At 39.8% G+C, this 21,898-nt stretch overlaps 1 protein-coding gene across 1 annotated transcript in view; it reads right to left on the bottom strand.

Moving 5' to 3' along the window:
* Positions 1-1,079: 1,079 nt before the first annotated feature.
* The window catches only part of LOC131938751 (transcription factor Sox-10), a 35,062-nt gene continuing 14,243 nt past the window's right edge, over positions 1,080-21,898 (bottom strand). The window contains exons 3-4 of the mRNA XM_059296896.1: positions 6,783-7,108; positions 1,080-5,342 (exon numbers count right to left, since the gene is read on the bottom strand). Coding sequence (XP_059152879.1) covers positions 4,531-5,342; positions 6,783-7,108 — 1,138 coding nt within the window. The 3' untranslated portion in view covers positions 1,080-4,530. The remainder of the gene's footprint in view (positions 5,343-6,782; positions 7,109-21,898) is intronic.

Genomic DNA, 21,898 nt, shown 5'->3' on the forward strand with positions numbered 1-21,898 from the left:
CCCGCTTAGACCCGTCTACACTGACCTAATTAGCATATGGAACACATGTGTCTGGGGTTTAAAATTGTCGAATTTTTTACACTCTAATTATGGTAAGCTCTTTAGTCGATAGAGGCCAAATATGCCGGGGTGATTTTTTAAAGTAGAAATATGTTTATTTTTAGATGTTGTCCATGCTTTTATTTATGCCAGATACACGTGTTCATAATAGACAGGCATGCCATGCTGGAGATATAGTTGGTGGAATATTTTTAAAATGGATTTTTTACACATTAATTATTTTTGTGTTTGTTGCGGAACTTGTTTTAAATTGTATTTAATTGTGTGTATAATTGTGTGCGCGGTTTTGTGAGTATGGTTGTATGTGCGGTTTTGTGTGTGTGATTGTATGTGTGCTTTTGCATGTTTTATTGTATGCGTGGTTTTGAGTGTGCAGTAATTGTATGCGTGGTACTTATCGTATGATTGTATGCGTGGTACCGAAACACGAAGTTAACTATCAGCCTAAATTCTCTAAACACATGTTAAACCCACACAACCACACAACACCTTACAACACGTAGGCCTACATCAAAACGACTAAACGCTAAACACAACAAAATCTATAATTACATATAGGCTATTGTTTTGATTAATTTGTGTTCTTTTACTATCAGAATTAAGATAAATCCAATACCCGGTATTAATTTGATAATTTTTCCAATGAAGGCATCAAGTAAAACGCCGGTATTAAATTGATTATTTTATGATGAAGAAGGACTTCAAGTTGAATACCGGGTTGTATGATGATAATTTTTTTCAATGAGAACATCAAGTTGTATACCAGGTGGAACCGTTACAAAGTTTTATTTCTATGTGTGTGTGTGTCTGTGTGTAAAGCAAGGTTGTCACAACAGTATGTGAAACTGTTCCATTCAGCATCACATAAACGTCTAACAAGCATTAGAAAATAACGTCGCATTTGAACGTTTGAATCTACTGCCAATAATTTCAAAGCTCTGACCATCGTTGTTTGATGTATAAGAATATCAAAGGCTCTACTTTGTTAATAAAAACAAAACACTTTAAATTTGCTTTCATGCATAAAATATTTTATTATCAAATTATTCACATAAATATCAGATTTTTAAAAAAAACACAAGTATCATTTTGTATACATTTTGTTTACCAGTACAAAAAAAAAAACCAAATATTAACCAGATTAAGGTAAACTTTCTGCTACATAAGGTAACCAATAAATTTTCCAGGTAAACAATGTAACCATCAATATTTAAAGTTTCTGTAAAGATATGTCTCCCGTATATAAACTCCAACACACTAAGTCTCTTGTGTGATAAATCCATTCAGTATTTTACATAAATACGTGTCTGTGTTCTGTATTTTCATTCACGTAATATGTATTCACATTAACACAAATATGTCATTATAATTTTTAAAATAAAACATAATTTATTCCGTATTTTGATTTATTTACAAGAAAAAAAATCCAGGTAGAAATACAGGTAAGAACATAAAAAAAGTGTATGAACAAATTAAGTACATTATCTTTTGATTGTCTCAGCAATTAATTAGACCATATTTGTTTACGGAGCACCGTTAAAAACAATTGATATAAGTCCACACGTACAGGTGGTGTGGGTGTATGTGGGTGTATGTGATGTGTATGTAGGTGTGAGTGTAGGTGTGTTGGTTGTGTAGGTTATGTGTGTAATATGTGAAGTGTATGTGGGTTTATGTGTTGTCTACGTATGTGTGTGTGGGTGTGTGTGTGTGTAGTTTGTGAGTTTGTGTTTGTATGTGTAGGCGCTGCTGTTGTTTGTGTGTATGTGTGGGTGGTGTATACAAGGGTATATGTGGTTATATGTGTAAGTGTTGTGTATATGTGTGTGGAGGTGTTGTGTATGTGGGTGGGTCTGAATGTAGATGTGGATATAGGCGAGGGGGTATTTGTAGTTAGCATGTATGGATTGATTTGTGTGCATATCCGTTAATGCCCAGTAGTGCTTAATCTAATTTCTGCAGCGTGCATGAGTGTGTGGGTGTATGTGTGGGTGTATGTGTGGGTGTGGGTGTATGTGTATGTGTTGGTGTATGTGTGGGTATATGTGTGGGTGTGGGTGTGGGTGTATGTGCGGGTGCTTGTGTTGACGTATGTGTAGGTGTATGTGTATGTGTGGTTGTATGTGTGGGTGTATGTGTGGGTGTATGTGTAAGTTTATGTTTGGGTGTATGTGTGGATGTATGTGTGGGTGTATGTGTATGTGTGGGTATGTGTGGGTATATATGTGGGTGTATATGTGGGTGTATGTGTGGGTATATGTAAGATCGTGTCTGGCGATCATTGTGTGTTGTATTGCTGTACACATACCTCGTACACCAACATAATTTATGCAAACATTGTGTACATGCAGCTATCCCATATCAAAAATGGTTCACGTGTGTTATAGTCTAATGTTTGGGAGACGCGTGTCTTACGATTTAATAAAAACGTTTCACTCAGAAATATAAACATCAAAAACTGGTTAAAATATAACGTTAAAAATGTAATATACCTAGATTAGTACAAACTTTGATTTGTTTTACCAACAAGAATACGAAAAAAAGAAAAGGGTCTTGGGTTTTTCTCTGTTATATTTATTTATACATTTGTCTCGGTGGTTTTATTTAATGAGACTGATAAACGATATGAATAAGATTTTAATGTTTGTATCATGATACCAAAAAAAAACAATGTGGAGAAATGTAGATGTATATTGGTTGTGCTTTGGTCGATTCTTCTATTGTAATATTTGAAATAGACTTTAATAAATAAATAGACTTTCGCCAAAAGATTGAGTTTAAAAGGTTGTTTGAAGCTATGTTTGGTAATTACTATTTATGATTTCGATGATTTCGATGTCTTGTAAGTAATGTTTTAGAAATAGGGTGGCTAATATGAAGGCCAATAGATAGCACATAGAAAATTGTGAGAGCAATTTATACCATTAAAACAAAATATCTTGAAGACACGGTTACAAAATGTCTTGAAGACACGGTTACAAAATGTCTTGAAGACACGGCTACAAAATGTCTTGAAGATGTGGCTAGCACAATCTTGTTGAGTGGATGTACTGTGTGATGTTCATTTTGGCATACAACTGTGGTCATGTGACCAGGGACAATGGCACACAACAATGTACGGACACTATGAAATTTTTTCTCACACATACTGCCCTTAAACCCCACAAACCCCCACCTTCTCCACAAAACTAGGTAGCAAACAATGACCTGCTCACCCGCATACACTCGCCGGGTCAGTGTATGACCTCACCCAACATCAGGAAGTGACGTGTTAGAACAAACACGCCCACAACCGGCATGTTAGTCGCCCGTCAGAAACAGCTCTACGTCTTATTTTAGACTGCCAACAACCAGCTGTTTCAGACTGTTCTAGCTGACTACAGCTACAGAGCTGATTTAAACTGACAAAAGGAACGTTCTTAGGTTCTACACTGATTCCTATGAAACACGTCTAAACATTATGTTAATCTCTTGAGTACACGTAGTAAAAAGTTTGAAAAACACACGTGTACACGTGTAATGTGTACATCTATTACATAACATCACACATCACTCTCTATAGTGCTCACTATGACAACGACAGTAGCATTATAAAATATATTTAAAAAAAAAAATAAAACATGTATACAGCGAAAACATATTTTAAAAACTCTACTTTCTACGATGTTTCAAACAATATAAATAGTATTCATTCTGGATTTTAAAATAAAGTATTATGTAACATTAATATTCGCTTATAACTCTAAATATTATTATTTTAAATTTTTTTAAGGTTCTTGTAAATTATTGTAGATTGTCAGCATTGTGCTGTTTACAGAACAGCAATGTTTTGTGCTATTTTTTTTATAGAACAGCAATGTTGTGTGCTATTTTATAGGACAGCATTGTTTTGGGCTGTTTTATGGGACATCATTGTTTGTGCTGTCATATAGGACAGCATTGTTTGTTTGCGCTGCCGATGTGAACAGCCTTATGTCTGCTGTACTGAACAGCCCTGTCGATGTCTGCTGTTGTACTAGACAGCACACTTCGTGTTTTTGGCACTGACCGTGAATTGAACTGCAGGATTGAGCATTAGAAAGCTGTTAGAAAAACCACCTAAAAACCACCAAGAAAAAAAACCACCATATTCTGTGGTTGAACAACAAATGGTCACTGATAGTTCATCTCTTGGCTTGTGCGACACACATCGTTTATCTTGCACTGACCGACACAAACATAAACGTGTTATTTACGTTTTTGTTACGTCTTTCATTTTTTAAAAAAAACAGGAGCATTTTTTTTATACATACAGGTAGATAATTATCTACAAAGTTTGGCGACACAACATTTGAAGCTGGTTATTAATAACGAGTTTATGGCTGGGAAAATATTTTTGCTGAGTTTTTCTTGAGCCGGGGCGAGATTAGTTTTTTTTTAATGATTTGCCTAAGAATGGATTATGGATTACGCATCCAAAATGTCGGCTGCTCATCCAAATCTCTCCCACGTCTGCTCAGAAGGTACCGCGGCGGGGATGGCGTTGAACATCCCCTGCCTGTGGAGCCCCATGCTGTACTGGTAGCTGGGGGAGCTCAGGACGCCGTTGGTGTTTTGGGGTACGTACGGCCCGGGCATGTGGTTGTAGCTGGCTTGCGTCGAGTCGACGGCGTACCGCGAGGGGGTCGGCTGGCTGCTGGGGTAGCCGGAGGGGTCGTATTTGGGGTCGCACCGGAACTGCGGCTGCATGGAGAGGGATCGTAGTCCTTGAGCCTGGGATTGCTGTTGCTGCTGTTGGTGCTGTTCCAGTTTGACGGAGCAGCTGTCGTCGCCGCGGTACTTGCACTCGGCCGGGTTGCTGGAGTGCAGGAAGTTGTCTGTGGTGGCGAGGTTCTGGGGCGAGGGTTGGGATGTGGTCCCCAGCGTCCCGCTGGAGGAGGTGAGCGGAGGTGACCTTGTGGAGGATTGACCTTGCTCGGAGAGGTCGTACGGTGCCTGCATGGTGTGGAGTGTGGTGTGGCTGGAGCTGTGGGGGAGGTAGGGAGGGAGGCAGGAGGGGGCGGCCGAGGAGGACATCCGGTAGGGAGACGACCACCCGGGCGAGCCGGTGGGGGCGGGCTGCATGCTCGCGCCCATGTAGCAGGGTGGGTAGCTGTTGTCGCTGTGGTGTGGGTTGTGCTGGGGGAGGTGGTGCCCCATGCCCGGCGGCGGGAGGTACTGGTCAAGGTCCTGGTCATCGAACTGTTCGATCACTTCCGGGCTGAGGTCCATGCGGCTAAAGTCAATCGGGTGACCGGAAGGTCCTGCAAGGAGAAGACAGAAAACAAAGTCAAGGACGATGTCAAAGTTTACTGAGGTTTTTTTTTTTTATTTTAAGTTAACTTATTAATATTTTAACTATCCGATTAATAAATTATTATAATGTCGATCAATACAGATAGCAAAATCCTAACGTCTAAAATCAAAAGTATTTTCTAGCAAATTCTGATGTTTACATTTTTTTTTTCAAACTTACAAATGATATTGGCTAATATGTAAGGACTTCAAATATATATTTCTGAAATATTAATACAAGTAACACATCTATGCCTAGACACTGCGCCAGTCGATAAAATTAACTTGACGTGATTGGTACAATTACACTGCAATATTGATTTAATCTCGGGGCGATACCCATTTGTATATGAATGACTACACTCTTGGGGGTGGGGATTTCTGTGGCGATGTGAGACGATAAAAAGATGGAAGGGGTAGGGTGGCTGGGAACGTTTGATCCCTCTTACACTGTAAAAAAAAAACTTTTTTTAAACCTCAATTTTACCAGTTATTTCGGTGTTTTTAAAGACTATTTTGTAAACAGTAATAAATTCGATTTATTGTAACTCTGTTTTACTAATGTGTTAAGTATTAAAAAGGAATTAGATATAGGGGCGGAAATTATATCAGGAAAAAAAATGGCCGTTATTGGTAGACTACCCCTTAGAAAGGCATGTGTGTGACTACCCCTTATACATGTGTGTGTGAGACTACCCATTAGACCTGTATGTGTGTGTGAGACTACCCATTACACCTGTATGTGTGTGTGAGACCACCCCTTAGACTTGTATGTGTGTGACTACCCATTAGACCTGTATGTGTGTGTGAGACTACCCCTTAGACCTGTGTATGTGTGTGAGACTACCCCTTAGACCTGTGTATGTGTGTGACTACCCCTTAGACCTGTGTATGTGTGTGACTACATCTTAGACCTGTATGTGTGTGTGAGACCACCCCTTAGACCTGTATGTGTGAGACTACCCCTTAGACTTGTATGTGTGTGAGACCACCCCTTAGACATGTGTGTGTGAGACTACCCCTTAGACCTGTATGTGTGTGTGACTACCCCTTAGACCTGTATGTGTGTGTGACTACCCCTTAGACCTGTGTGTGTGAGACCACCCCTTAGACTTGTATGTGTGTGAGACTACCCCTTAGACCTGTATGTGTGTGTGAGACCACCCCTTAGACTTGTATGTGTGTGAGACTACCCCTTAGACATGTATGTGTGTTAGACCACCCCTAAGACCTGTGTGTGTGTGTGTGTGAGACTACCCCTTAGACCTCTGTGTGTGTGTGTATGTGTGTGTGTGTGTGAGACTACCCCTAAGACCTGTGTGTGTGTGACTACCCCTAAGACCTGTATGTGTGTCTGACACTACCCCTAAGACCTGCGTGTGAGTACCCAGCCCACGTGATGTACTCACCCATAATGTAGCCCCGGTGCCCACGTCTGTCGTACATGCACTTGACCGCCTCGTGCTGGTTGGGTGTGACGGGCGGGGTGGGCGGACCGTTGGAATTGCCCTGCTGGCTGGAACACTCGCTGGAACAATCGTCGCTAGGCGACGACGTGTCGCGTCCGCCGACCGAGGACTTGGAGTTGTGTCCCCCTGATGACGCGGAGTTGCCGCCCTTGGGAGCCTTCCTGCGGCGGGGCTGGTACTTGTAGTCGGGGTGGTCCTTCTTGTGCTGGAGCCTCAGGCGCTCGGCCTCCTCGATAAAAGGTTTTTTCTCACCTTCGTTCAGAAGTCTGAGACAAGAAAAACAAAAACATGTTAAGAGATTTACGTCGCAGAAGTTTTGCAAACAAAAAAAAAACAAAAAAAAAAAAAAAAAAAAAAAAAAATAATAATTAAATTACAGTAACTAAAACAAAAAAAAATGTATATGTGGCACGCAAAAATCTAGCAACAGGAAGCAAAAAAAAACAAATATATTTATATGGCACGCTCATTCTAGAAACATGGAACCAGACAAAGTCGAACATTATGGATTATGGTTGAGGCGCTATGTTGAAGAAGGAGCAAAGAGAACTCTTTCACGTCAATTCTGGCACCAATACACAAAAATTTTGTTATATTTATATGGCCCGCTAAGTTTGGTACAAAGGAATTTTTTTTAAATGTTATATTATTGCAATATTAAAAATTGTGATAACAAGAATTTCTTCAAATGTTATATTGGTGTAGCATTGGTCTGACTACAAGAATTTTTTTAAATGTTATATTGGTGTAGCATTGGTCTGACAACAAGAAAGAGAAAATAAAATCCATTTTATACCTGTGTGATACGTAGATAAAACACGTGTATTGTTTGTTTACTTATGTATCGTTTGCAACCCGACTGTACCGTTATCCGTGTATCCTATCATCGAATCTCTAAACAAACTCCTACAAAACACTATCATCTTACTTTAGATCTGGTTAAAAGACCAACCTAACCCTAACCCCCAACGCTCTCAGTTACTATAACTCTAAACCTGACCTAGGCTAAACACACCAACATCACAAGACTAAAATTCTTCAGATCTACTCAACAACGAAAGGGACACAACTCGGAAACACTTTGTATTTAAGATATTTCTTATTTATTTCTTTGTAGCAGTATCGAAAGTTCTGTCTTCCTATCCCCCTGCACCCATTTGATTAGGTGGTACAAAATAAAATAAAAAATAAGCCCCTTTTTCCGACTCTATTACGCGTAAAACGCCGAAATTTTTATAAATCTAGATTTAGAATTTTAGCCCGAATTAATTTAAGTCCCCTATACTCCGTATATTTTAAAGTACTGTAAAACAATGAAAACTGTCAAAATTTCATGTGATTTTTGTGCACGATTACAATACTTCCTTTACGAGAAAGTAAAAATCAACACGACTTAAAGAAAAAGTATATCCGCATCAATGTTGCTAGTGTCACTATCTAAACATTTAACTAACGCCCTAGCTCTTACCCAAATACGAACGAGACCAGAGTTTCTTTCAAGCATCTGCCCCCCCCCCCCCCCCTACGAACAAAATATAATGTATGTAGAAAATATAATCTGTAACCAGTGTCGACCTCCATTACCCCTCCTTGAAAAGTTCAAGTGCCCCCCCCCCTTTCAAGGAGAAATATGTCTGAAAGAAACACTAAGAGAGACTTCTCATAACAAATACAATGCTGGCTCACCCTTGCCTACAACTGAAACATTCCAGTTAAGGTACTAATCGTCTATCTATTCTAGTATCAACATAAGTAGGCCAATGGTCTAAAAATAGTAACGGTGTATCGATTCGCCAATGCGGCGTCGAAGTTTTCAAAATTTTTTTTTTTTGTCGAGCGGAAGGATGCAGTGACCTCATCACCGCCTGATAAACCAACAAAACAATAACATAGGAATGTGGACGTTGTGTTCTATAAGTCCGGGTGATAATTTGGTCACAGGAGGGTCAACACATCACAGCGGTGAGTGGTATGTGTGGGGGAGTGTGTGTGAGGGGGAGGCATACAACCACACAAATTGGCCAAGCGCAGTGAGGTACAAAAAAAACTTGACTTGAGGGGCGCCGACGTCCGAGAAGCGTAGGCGAATGTCAAGTCAAGTCAAGGTTTGTTTAGACAGTCTGGCTGTTGGATTATGACAAGATAACTTGGGGGAGGGGGGAGGTGGGGGAGGGCGACTGAAATATCGCTAAAAACTATACGTTCGACATGTTTTTAGAGAGTATTAAATAGAAGGAAAAATAATAACGCATTATCTATCATACCTATCAATAAATATTTGTTACTTTCATGCCTAGACAGAAATGTTTCGAGTTAAAAACTAAGCTGATATTTTTCGTGACGGTTGGGGTTAGGCTTATGTTAGATCTAAAATTTGTGTTTACAGGCAGGACAATGCGGTCTAGAATCGTCACAAGATTTGTGGATATCACTGTTAGGACCAGTGCTAGAGTAAAGTGTTGGTGTGTGTGTGGGGGGGGGGTCAGGCTGGGGTTAGATACATTATTATAAATGTACTTTGATAAGTCCTAGCGAGGAGATCAATAGACTGAATCGTCAACCACTGATTTTTTTTCATAGACATACTTGTATTTATAGTTGTCCGGAAAAATTTTATCAATGAAGTTTATCTGGAATTTGAATATAAACCTAATCATAAACCTAATCATAAACCTACTAATCATAAACGTAATTATTAACCCAGATATAAACCTGAACATAAACCTGATCATAAACCTAATTATAAACCTATACATAAACCTAAACTTAAACCTAAACATAAACGTAAACTAAATCATGAACAAAATCATAATCCTACTAATTACAAAGTTAATTATTAACCTAGATATGAACATAAATTTAAAACCTAATGATAAACCTACAGATAAACCTAATTACATGTAATGTATGTAGCCTACATCTTGTGTGTATCAAATAGCGATGACACACTGACAGCGCTACAGAAATCACGAGTTGTTTGCCCTTGGCTGGGGGTGTTGATTTTTCCCGCTGTCCCCTCAAACTGGACGTCAAACATGGCGCTGTCTGTTGGAATGTTCGAGACGCCTTCATATCCCAGGATTCTAATGCGCATGGTCAACCGACTCATATCCTGCTTCCGCTGTGGGATGTCTATCGGAATTTTATGTCGGGTGGTTTGTGTGTGGGTGGTGGTATGTGTGTGGGGTGGTTTTGGTGTGGGGTGGTTTTGGTGTGGGGCGTGGTTTGTGTGGGGTATCTACCGGCATTTTATGTCGGGTGGTTTGTGTGTGGGTGGTGGTATGTGTGTGGGGTGGTTTTGATGTGGGGTGGTTTTGGTGTGGGGCGTGGTTTGTGTGGGGCGTCTATCGGCATTTTATGTGGGGTGGTCGTTGTATGTTATAGAATTGATTTTTTTTTTTTGGCCATTTTTTATTTTACAGATCTGAGGTTCCTTATAAAAATCCAGATCTTTTTTTACAACACACTTCCGAATACAATTTACAATTTAATTATGATTATTAATATTAAATTTCTAAGAAAGGTCTTTGAAGAGGTTAACTTATGACAATGTGCCCTTCCCATACCTCGCGCTCCGACCAAGCGTTATTTAAAGTTATAATTACAACGTGTGATTTATTGTAGCGAAATGCTATTTTAACACCATTTAAAATGCTACGATCAAGGTATTATATTTTGAGAATGATGAGGTCAGGACTATGACATGATCAAAGATATCACTATGTTAGACTTATCATAAGAGACTTATCCTGTAGATATATCAGGTCACACTTCAGACTTATCATTAGTTAAGTCTTCATTTGTTCAGACTTATCATCAGGTCAGACTTATCATTAGGTCAGACATATCATCAGGTCAGACTTATCATTAGTTCAGTCTTCATTAGGTCAGACTTATCATCAGGTCAGACCTACCACCAGGTCATGCTAATCGTCTGGTACATTTCACTTCAGACGAGACCTCACGTCATATCCGGGAGTCAGACGTGGGCTGCTGATGTGTGTGTGTGTGTATGTATGTGTGTGTATATGTGTGGGAGGTGGGGGGATGACTGACGGGGGAAGGGGAGCATTTCTCGTTAAACCAAGATACCATCTAGACAACTTTAAAAGGAAATTGTCCCACTTTAAAATGCTTGTAATGAGATGTGCAATACTTGAGACTTTTAAGTAGATTTTCTTATTCTTTTTAATCCGACGGTTCTCATTTGGAAATTTTTCCTTGAATATACAGGACAGTTGTCCTCCTAATTTGACAGAAAATTTTAGTGGAAGACCTAGACACTAGTAATATTAAACTAAAAATATCCAATAGCTTCAGTCAACTGAATCAAATATAATCTTGGAAATAGCTTAAGCTTTTAGGGCATGACATTGTGGTGTCGCTATCTCATTATATTAACTCAGACTTTTTCTAAAAATCGTCAGTAGTCATATCAATAATAAAAATTTAAAAATTGGTATTCGTGGATTATCATCGAAAAAGAAAGTATCTGGAAAGTTTCAACGAAATTGGTGCATTTTAAGTGGATCAAAATTGAGTTACAAGATTGTTCCCATAAACCCACAAACAAACAAACGGACATTGTGTTCTAAGTAAAAAAAAAGCTTGTAAAAACAATCAGTTGTTGTTATCTATAAGTTACTACATCAATGTTTATGTTTTCTTCTGCGACTCAAAAATACCACCTCAGTATGTAGGCGACGAAATAATAATATTCAAGAAACAACGACCCCACCCCAACCCTTTAATAATTCCATCTCTTCAACACCCACACACATCAACACTCACACACATATCCTCCAACACAGCACATCAACAGGCACACAGCACATCTACTCGAACACATCACACACACACACATCAACACTCACACACATATCTAACACAGCACATCAACAAGCGCACACCACATCTACTCGAACACATCGCACACACACACACACATCAACATACACGCACATCAACACTCACACACATATACTCCAACACAGCACATCAACATGCACACACCACATCTACTCGAACACATCACACACACACACACACACACACATCAACATACACGCACATCAACACTCACACACATATCTAACACAGCACATCAACAAGCACACGCCACATCTACTCGAACACATCTCCCCCCCCCCCCCCCCCATACAAACGGAGTGTGAAGTTTTATGACATGCACCTGCCACAAGGCGACACAATCGCTGGATCGAACGGAAGTGTTCTGGAGTAGCTTCCCTTGTTTACACGTGCGAGAGGAAACGCAAAATGAAATTATAACTCTTAATGAATTAACGCGCAAACACAACTCACATTTGTGACATCAATTAGTCACAAACAATCCCCCCCTCCCGTTGTTTTCGTTTGTTGTGGTTTCGTTTCGTTTCCGTTGCGACCTTATGTTTTAATCCCCCCCCCCTTCCAATTTAGTCCCTTCCGTCACTTCCTTCTCATCAAGCAGACGATAAACGTTGGTCAAATGTCGTCTGGTGTACGCCGTGTTTTCAAACATCACCTGTCGTCCGCACGTCGAATGCTGACCGAGCGTGGTACCTAGGACTGTGGGTCGGTGTAGCTAGGCCCGGGGGTCGTGTGCCGAGGACTTAAGGGACCGGCGCTTTTATCGTGCCGTTGTTGTTTCTCCGATTAGCGCCCGGCCCCGTGTCCGGCACGTGTGACCCACCGCCGCGAAATTCTTACCCCCACCCCCACACACCCCGCACCCCAGCATTAGTCCCAAATATTTTTCTCACTTGATTTATAATTTGGGTCGACTCAAAACAAGGATCACAATTTCCGGCAACATCTAAGGGACTTAACTCTCTTGACCGACCCAACTACTGAAAGACATCACCTTGCGTACATACAACTTTAAATCCAGGAAGTTTGAAAATATTCCTTTCAATTCTTATACAATTTTTTTCCGAATATCATAATTAAAAAATTGGGTTCAATATTCAATCGAATCAGATGATTAGAATGAACATTTTTAAAAAGTCACATCGACTTAACCAAGTTTGTCACAACAACCAAAAATCTAGTGTAGTCATACACATTTTTAGGAGGGTATAGCTCAGTGGTTCTTAACCTTTATAGAGAACATAAAACAATGGCTAGTCAATAACCGAGTCAGATTCTATATATTAATTTATTTTCAAACACCAGAACTTTTTGCGAAAAAAAAAGTTTAATTTGACGCCCCTGAAAGATTGAGGTCCCGAGACAGCTGCCAAGTTTCTTAGACAGTACTTAAAAACTCCAAGAGTTTCGACAATCAGTTTCGGTTAAATCAAGTGAAATCCTGGTTACCGTTGCCTCTAACGGGGAAAAAAACTAGAATGTAACTCGTATTTTATGTGCGCGGTGCTCTAAAAGTCTAATAAAAGGATATATGTTGTTTTTTTTTCCCAAATCACTGCGCGGTAGCTTGAAAACAACTGATCGGCCAGGGGACCGCGCACCTACGAGAGAACATTGATCCTGGTGGTTGTTTTATTTACAGTTTGTGAGTTTAGGGATTAAGGATTAAGGATAAGGATGAGACAAGGTTGTTAACTTAACAACATTGATTTTTTTGTCTAGTCACTTATTAAATCCAGGTTGTTGTATTAACAAACAGTTTATGAGCCTAAGGAATTGGGGATACATTGATGATACATTATTGTTATTTTATAACACAAAACCAGTCTAGGTATCACGTGATTACATTTAAACTGGTGTTGAATTTTTATTATTATTATTATTATTTTTACTAGGCATATTTTCCAGACTCCGCCGTCCAATTAAACAATCGCTGCCCTAATTAAGTCTTACCCAGTTTCTGTTTTTAAAATAAAGTGGAATTTCCAAAGTAGATGACCCATGTACCCACTTGATAGGCTACTTAGGGACACTTGCCTGGGGGAGGGGGAGGGGAGGGGGGTCTCGAGTAATCGACTGATGGAGGCCCTCCAAAACATTGCCGAGTTTCCTGTCGTGTTTCCTATTGGTCATGTGATACACTGTTCTGTTATTGTCTAATTGATGTTCATTTGCTGCTTTTTTAAATTGTCTAATTAACTTTTGATGAGTGTCAAATTAAAGTAATTAGGTAACAATCTTGGAATTTTTTTTGTTTCGCTTTTTAATTTGTATTTAAAATTAACAAATGGTTCTGAATTTTATTTTTTAATATACTTAATTTGTTGTTTGTTTGTTGTTGTTTTTTTTGAGTTTTGTTGTTTCCCTACTTGTGTGAGTAACCTAATTTAATATTTTTAAATTAATAAGCAGTTTTTATTAAAAATTTAATTGTATTTATGATAAATCTTCAACGTACCCATACTGTGTGCGCGTGTAGGTGTGGGTGGGTGTGTTTCTACACGCTAGAGATGGGTGTGTACGTGCATGTGGGTGAGTACGTATGCGTGTGTTTCTTTTGGGTGTGTATGTATTAAGTGGCTGTGTGCACGAGTGTGTGTGCGTGCGTAAATGTGTGTGCGTGCGTGTGTGGCCGTGTGACCGTGTGTCTGTGTGTGTGTGTGTCCGTGTGTGCGTATGTGTGCGTGTGTGTGTCCCCGTGTGTGTATGTGTGTGTATTTGTGTATGTGTGTGTGCGTGTGTGTGTATGTGTGTGTGCGCGTGTGTGTGTGTGCGTGTGTGTGTGTGTGTAACCGCGTGTGTGTGTGTGTGTCCGTGTTTATCGAGATGACAAACCAAAGCGACCGGAAACAAAGCCACAAAAAAAAAAAAACAACACCAAGCCTAGCGTCGAGTCGATCTCCCCGCGCTAACAAACAGGACGCTGTCATTACCAGGTTGGGCTATCGGTGTCCGTTAATTGTAAAGTAGCAGACGAGCAATGCCAGTAATTTACCCCAGAGCCCAAGCCTAGCTAAAGAACAGACGACACGCGTCAAGTCTAGAATTAGCACCACCGGCGGGGGAAAATCAGAAGCGGAAAAAAAATTATTTAATTATTGTGTTTATTGTTGTCGTAAAGAATTTTTGTTTTCATAGTTGGTGGTGTCGGCGTGGTTATGGTAAGATCCAGTCAATTAATTATATTCGGCGGCGCAGTTCAATTGGCGGTTCTTGGTTGTACATTTGAAAACAATTATGATATGAGTAATTATAAAACAACGAAACGGGCTCTTCGCTCTTCTCGCGGGGAGACTAGTCATTAGTTAAGATGGCGGCTTAGTGTGGGTGGTGGTGGTGTGTGGGTAGGGGGGAGGGAGGCGTCGATGCGAGTTGCTGTTTACTAAAATGTTCGGCCAATGTGCAACAAGTTTTCTACTTTGGTTTTGTTTTTTTTTTCGGAAATTTAAATACAATTTAATAAGCTTAATTACACTTAAATAATTAAGTAACTTTTTGTTTCGATATTACATCGATATATATATATATATATATATATATATATATATATATATATATATATATATATATATATATATATATATATATATATATATATATATATATTGGCCCGTAATATAAAAATAACATGTAATTAATTAATTAACAGATTAAACCAATTAGGTTTAAGTGTCCACGCGTGCACTTTTGAATTATAAATAAAACGTAACCATTTTTATATCATGTTTCTGGGTTCATTAAATGAGGGGAAAGGTTAAATTAATTATCATCAGTGAAACTAGAGTCACGACAGACCATCAAACCAACAAACGACCCATTGTTCGGTCTTCATCAACGTTATTCAGAACATGAGGGTTTCTTTCGACGGTTGAAATGTGTCGACAATTTATTGCTAGCTTTGTAGAAGTTTGGTGTGATCGGTTTTAGAGGTTTTATTTTCTTATACATAGATTTGGGTGCATTTTGGTTTACAACCTACAATAAACAGAAAAAAATAAGTCAATTTATTTTATTTCAGTGACACTGGAATAAAATTGGCTTAAAATCGAATACTGAAAATGAAAATTCGTTAGATGAATACATCAGAATTATTATTTTAAAATTATCTATTTGAATCCATGCAGAAAATATCGATGAAATTGATAAAAGATGAATATAGAAATGTAAAGGAAATTAAAGTCGAAACTTGCGTTGAAAGAGGTAAGGAAAAGAATATGAAAGGAATAAAGAAATGGATGCGAATAATGAATGTAAAAATTTACATATAAATGTATACAAGTATTTTTTTTTAAATAATTAGAAGATTAAAAAAAATATTGGATGAAAAAATTAGACAAAGAATATAAATTGTGAAAATAGATGCTGAAATGAACGCTGGAAATATAAGTTGGAAACGTATGGCGAAAATTGGTGCAAGTATGGTCGAGAGAAAATGGATAAGAAGAACTTGTCACGACTGGATTAAGGCACACTTTGAGGGGGGGGACCGGCGGATTAAGATTAGAAAGATAGATCTACTGTCGGTGCCTTGGGGCAGCTATCGTCTTACCCACCCCATTGTTATACAGCTGGAGTCTCTAGCGTCGAGTCTTGTCAGAAATAGATCAGATCACGTGGTTCCCGGCAGCCTCGTTAAAGCTGAATTAGAATCTACAAGATAGCGTGGAGGCAGCGAAATTAAAAGATAATGTACCCTAAGGGTTGCCGGGGGGATGTTATGGGGAGAAAACTAGGTTAATTTATTGAAAGGGGAATAATCTACAACAATAATCTTCTGCTCAGGAGTTGAGAAAGGAAAAGGATTATGGGAAACCATGAAGATTATGAGGGACCAGTGACGTTTTGACACGTGCGCGCGCCCCATTTGAGGGGAGTCGTTAGGGTGGGTTCGGTCTATTGGGGAAGATCAATGAACCGTGGCGTTCATGGGGGAGCGTGGCTTGGTTATCGTGGCTTTAATTACAGGTAAACAGTTGACAGTTAATTACAGGTAAATAACGCGACGTTGTGCGCTTGATACTCAGCTTCATTCAGCGGCCTGTTTGATTTTTATCTGGCTACCATTGTAGATGGCATTTCTTGCCAGATAAATTTTAAAGGGGTAATTTAAAATAGTTTTTTTATTTTTATGTTTTAAAAGCTGTTTTAGCGGGAAAAAGGAGTGGGGGGGGGAAAGCTGCTTTAAGGGGGAGGGGAGCTAAATTGCTGTGACTTTTGCAGGTAATGTTGATCTCAATTTTTTTTTATTTCTTTTATCTAAAAAGTCGTAATTGTTATGACATTTGGAGAACTTGATCGAAAATTAAAATAGTAAATTAGAAAAAAAAAAGCAATTGGAAAAACGATGTTCGAGCGATTACGTGCATTAGCGAGCAATGTATTGGTGAGTACACAGAGATTCAAACAGACCTGGTCCCGCTCCCTCACAATCCACACATTGTGTGGGGAGGGACAGTTTCTCGGTCGTCTGCCCAAATAGGTGGCTGATGTTAAGTTCGTTGAAAACGTTGATTGCCGGCGTAATTTGTGCTGTGGTAATGGGTGCGACGGTAATTTCATCAAACGAAGACGTAAGCGCGGTGTGCGATTATAGAGCGGACTCAGCGTCGGCGCTAAAATACTAATGACGTCGTTATTGCGGGAAAATTTTAAGAACGTCGGTTTTTTTTTTAATTTAGATAGTGAACTTAGTTTTTTTTTATCCATACAGTTATTAAGGTATAAAAAGAATGGTATAAAGGAAAGTTCATTCTGAGGTAACGATACAAAAGCTTACTGACGCACCTAAATGTGAACATCACATGTTGAACATCAAACTGGATTCACCTTGCACCAGCCAATTTGGCATATCAAAAGTAATATCTGGCCAGCGCAGTGCTCAACATGGGACGACGTGGCCTAAGTCTAGAGTTCGAATCCTGGTCAAAGTCAGTAGGTCCCTGAGTCCACCAGTTCTGACCCACCTATCCGTTCATATACCGAGGTCAAAAAACATATGAACTCTACTTCATCTGTCCAATGGATGGCTACATCTAAAGAGAATTCATTACAATGCTCAACTAAACTCTACTGCTCTATCTCCTACTTGGGATTTGAAACCTCGCCCCCTCGCTCTCGTATATTATCTTAGTTCCAACTGAAACAAGACACACACAACTGGTATCGATGTAATGGGCCAACACCACCCCACAACCAGCATCTCTACAACGGTAGGATATTGACCTGCTAGATGCAGAACAAAGGGAAGTAATGAGACAGTGATCGCCCCTTGCAATCTATCTGTAATAAGCTGATACTGTTTTCTTTGGAATCAGTGGCGGTAACTAGTGGTAGACAGAGGCCGAAGTCTTCCTATACAAACATCAGACCACAACATAGCACATGATTCTTGTTTGTGTTTATTTGTAAAGATCCGCAAAGGTTTATTTATTATTATCTTTAATTGGACTGAGTCACGGTGTCATGAGGCATGTTATTCGTCGTACCATTGGCCGAGGCGGACCACTATATATATATATATATATATATATATATATATATATATATATATATATATATATATATATATATATATATATATATATATATATGAAGTCTGTCTACTTTATGACTAAATTTGCTATTAATGAAGTTGCCGTGAAGACGGATGTAACGATAGTAAAGCTCCAAGGTAAAAGTTTCTCAAGAGGTTTTTCCGCAGATCGTAATGCCTTCCAGGACGTACGAAGACGCCTTAAGAGCGCCCCCCATTCACCGGGACCCCGGCTAACAAATATATTCGAGTTAAGGTTTTAATGAACAGGTCGGGGGTTACCCCCGCGGGGTGAGGGTTTTGTTTGGAGGCTATGTATCAGTCCGTGTCGTAAGCGGGGAGAGAGAAATGGAGTCTATTCATTACAAGGCGCCCAACATGTTGAAGGGGGTTTGAGGCTATTGTAAGTTAGAGGAACGCAAGTTGTTTTTTTTTATTCAGTGGGTGAATGGGGAAAACTCGGGTCTATTGTGGCTAGTGGCTAGATTTGAGATGTATGGGGTTAGGTACTGTTGCTTGACAATAGGTTAGATAGAGTGACGGTGGATGTGGGTTAGGGTTTGTGTGGGATTGGGTGGTGTTTTGGTGTATGTCTAGGAAGGTTGGTTAGGTGTGATTTGTGGTGTATGTCTTGTATGTTTGAGAGGTGTTCGTTTATGTTTTTTTATATGAGAAATAACGCTGGTGGTGTGTATTAAAGGTTTAGGTGTGTATGTGAAGCTTTATGATTGTCGTATGTCTCAAAGTTTTGTAAGGTGTGTTGAATTATGAAAAGCGTAAATGCCTCAGAACAGTATGAATAAGGCTCTAAACTTTATTTCTAGTGTGTTGTGGTATTTGTAGTGTGTTATGCTTTTTGTAGAGTGTTGTAGTATGTTGAGTGTGTCGTTGTATTTGTAGTGTGTTGTGGTATGTCTCCAGGTTTTGGTATATACTTGTTATGTTATGCTTCTATAATTAAAACGGAACTCCCTGTCTTAAAAAAAATTAGCCCTAACACTCGCACTTACCATGTATAAATCCATATAGTCTAGCACTAACCATAAACCTAGTTACAGCATTAATCCTAATCCAAACTTCCAGCTTAACACTATTTCTTAATTCACCCCCCCCCCCCCCCACAAACACACACACCCTATACCTAATCATATTTCTTAGCATTCTAAGGACTCAGCAATTAGTATAACCCTGATCCTAATTCCAACACTAACAATAGCCGTCCTATTCCAGTTGTTTTATCTCTTTAAATCTGTCCAAACCCTAACCCTAACCCTAGTTTCACCCCCCCCCCCCCCCAATTCCTACACTCATTCACAATCTGTCTCTTCATAGTTTCCCCAAATATGAGACCAAACCAGACAGTAGAGACCACGACCTCCCACGCTTCCCCCCCCCCCCCCCCCCCCACTCGTGCTCTACATGACAAACACGTCTAATTAACTAAATTTTAATAACAACATACAGGGGCTTGAAACACAAAACATTAGGTGGGGGGGGGGGGGGTAAAATGTTGGCTGTGCCGGTGGTTTGTCATTAGGAGGGGGGGGGGTAAAATGTTGGCTGTGCCGGTGGTTTGTCATTAATTTCACTTCTCTTTATCTGGGTGGTCTGTGATGATGCTGGGTCAAAGGTTATCCAATAAACTATTAATAAACTTACACTCGTAACGCGGTGCTTGTTTTTCTTTCTTTCGTGTTGTTTTTTTTTATCCCGACAAGTTGTTTTTTTTTTTTGCGACTGGATGGGATGTGGTGTGTGGGATATATGGAATCACGTGGTTGTGTGGTGTCTGTGTGTGTGGTTACGGGTGGCAGCTAATAAAGTGTTTGTACGCAGTAGCCAAGTTCATTTAAAATATGATCCGTTTTGTTTTTGTGGATCAATATAAATGTTTAAACGCCAAAATTGAAAAATTCTCTTTATAGGTTTAGTACGATTCCTTGCGACAACGTCGTGTCAATCTGGTGGTGTGTACGTCAGTGTGTTGATGTTCTGTGTAATTGTGGTGGTGTGTTATTGTGTTGCTACGTGAGATGTGTTGTTGCTGTTCTGTGTCATTGTGGTAGTGTGTAGTTGTGTTAGCGCGTCAGTGTATTAAAATATTCTAAGTCAATGCGTAGCAGACATTTTGAATGTCATGACATTCCAACCTGCGCCATGACATCTGTCAATGCCATGACATTCCAACCTGCGCCATGGCACCTGTCAATGCCACCAGCTAAGATGAACCAATGGCAGCAGACGTCTCGAGGACTGGACCAGCTGGCCACCAGCAGACGAGAGATTGATTGATTTCTGCAGCCTGCTTCCCGCTGGGTTCAACATCGTAATCGATGTCAGTGTGCCGACATGTTGTGGTGTGGCGGGTTGTTGTGTCGGGTTGTTGTGGCGGGTTGTTGTGTCGGGTTGTTGTGTCGGGTTGTATTGGATTGTTGTGTCGTTTTTGTGTCGTCTTAACAGAGACATTCATCACATGTTGTTTATATATTTTGAACAATCTAAATAATCAAAAGATACATTAATTACGATGATATTGAATGTTCACCTGGAATAAGTTCACCTGTATCACCAGGAATATTTTATAACTGTATGTAAAACTGTTGTAAAAGTGTGTTCTTGTTTTAATAAAGTGCTTAATTACATAATGTAGGCGCTAGTAACGATGTTTAATAAATTTAAATCGAAAAATATTTTTATTTAATAATTTTATATGGAGTCTGGGTGTTAGATCTATCTGTAATAAATTCTGAATCTTAATTAACCGCGGTCCTATGCCTCCCCCCCCCCCCCAACACCGAGCAACAGTCACTGCAAACCTGACGGTCAACATCCGGTCAACTATTGACCTGTGACAAGCACCATCTGTGACAGGTCAGGTTGTATCGGGTTTTCCCTCAACACGGACCTGGATGTGTTGAACCCGATCCCCCCCCTCACACACACACACGGCTTAAACCCTGACGTACGACACTGGACTGACCAATTGTCATACAGCGAGGGTGGGGGGGGGGGGGGAGATACATCCGTCAATGGTCAGTTTATGGCCGAGAGGAAGGTTTGACCACTTAAGTAGATCACAGAGGACATGTCGCCTGGGGTGGGTTGGCCGTTCATTTGTCATTCATTAATTAACCCACATTTTTAACCATCGGGAGTAGACCTCCAGCCTATTTTATAGTTAACGCTGCGCACTGTTAAAAATATACTAAATGGCATATGCCCATTTAAAACAGTTGACTACTAAGCTAAACTGTTGACCCCTAAAATCTTGCCAAACTAAATTATTTAACACTACGCATAACTACTCATCGTTATGCTAAACTATTCACCACTGGCTAAACTATAGACCACTAAACTATTGACCGCTATGCTAAACTATTACCAACAACACCCCATCTCCCCCCCACCCCCCCCCCCCCCACCCCGACCTTAATACAATTAGATCCCGTAGCTCGACCTACTGCCACCCTAAACCAACCTCTCTGTTGGCCTGTATAAAATGTACCACCCCGACCCACACTTTCCTCTAATAAAATCACGGGGCGCCCACAACTTAAAGCATTTTATTTTAATTAGAAAATTGTTCAGTGGTTTATTCCGCTGGTGTCTCGCTAAAAATCAAACGGTAGTGCGAACTAGTACAGAAAGGTTGCTA

The sequence above is a fragment of the Physella acuta genome, unplaced genomic scaffold (assembly GCF_028476545.2).
Source record: "Physella acuta isolate Inbredline_101_S28 unplaced genomic scaffold, ASM2847654v3 ptg000256l, whole genome shotgun sequence".
Classification (NCBI taxonomy): Eukaryota; Metazoa; Mollusca; class Gastropoda; family Physidae; genus Physella; species Physella acuta.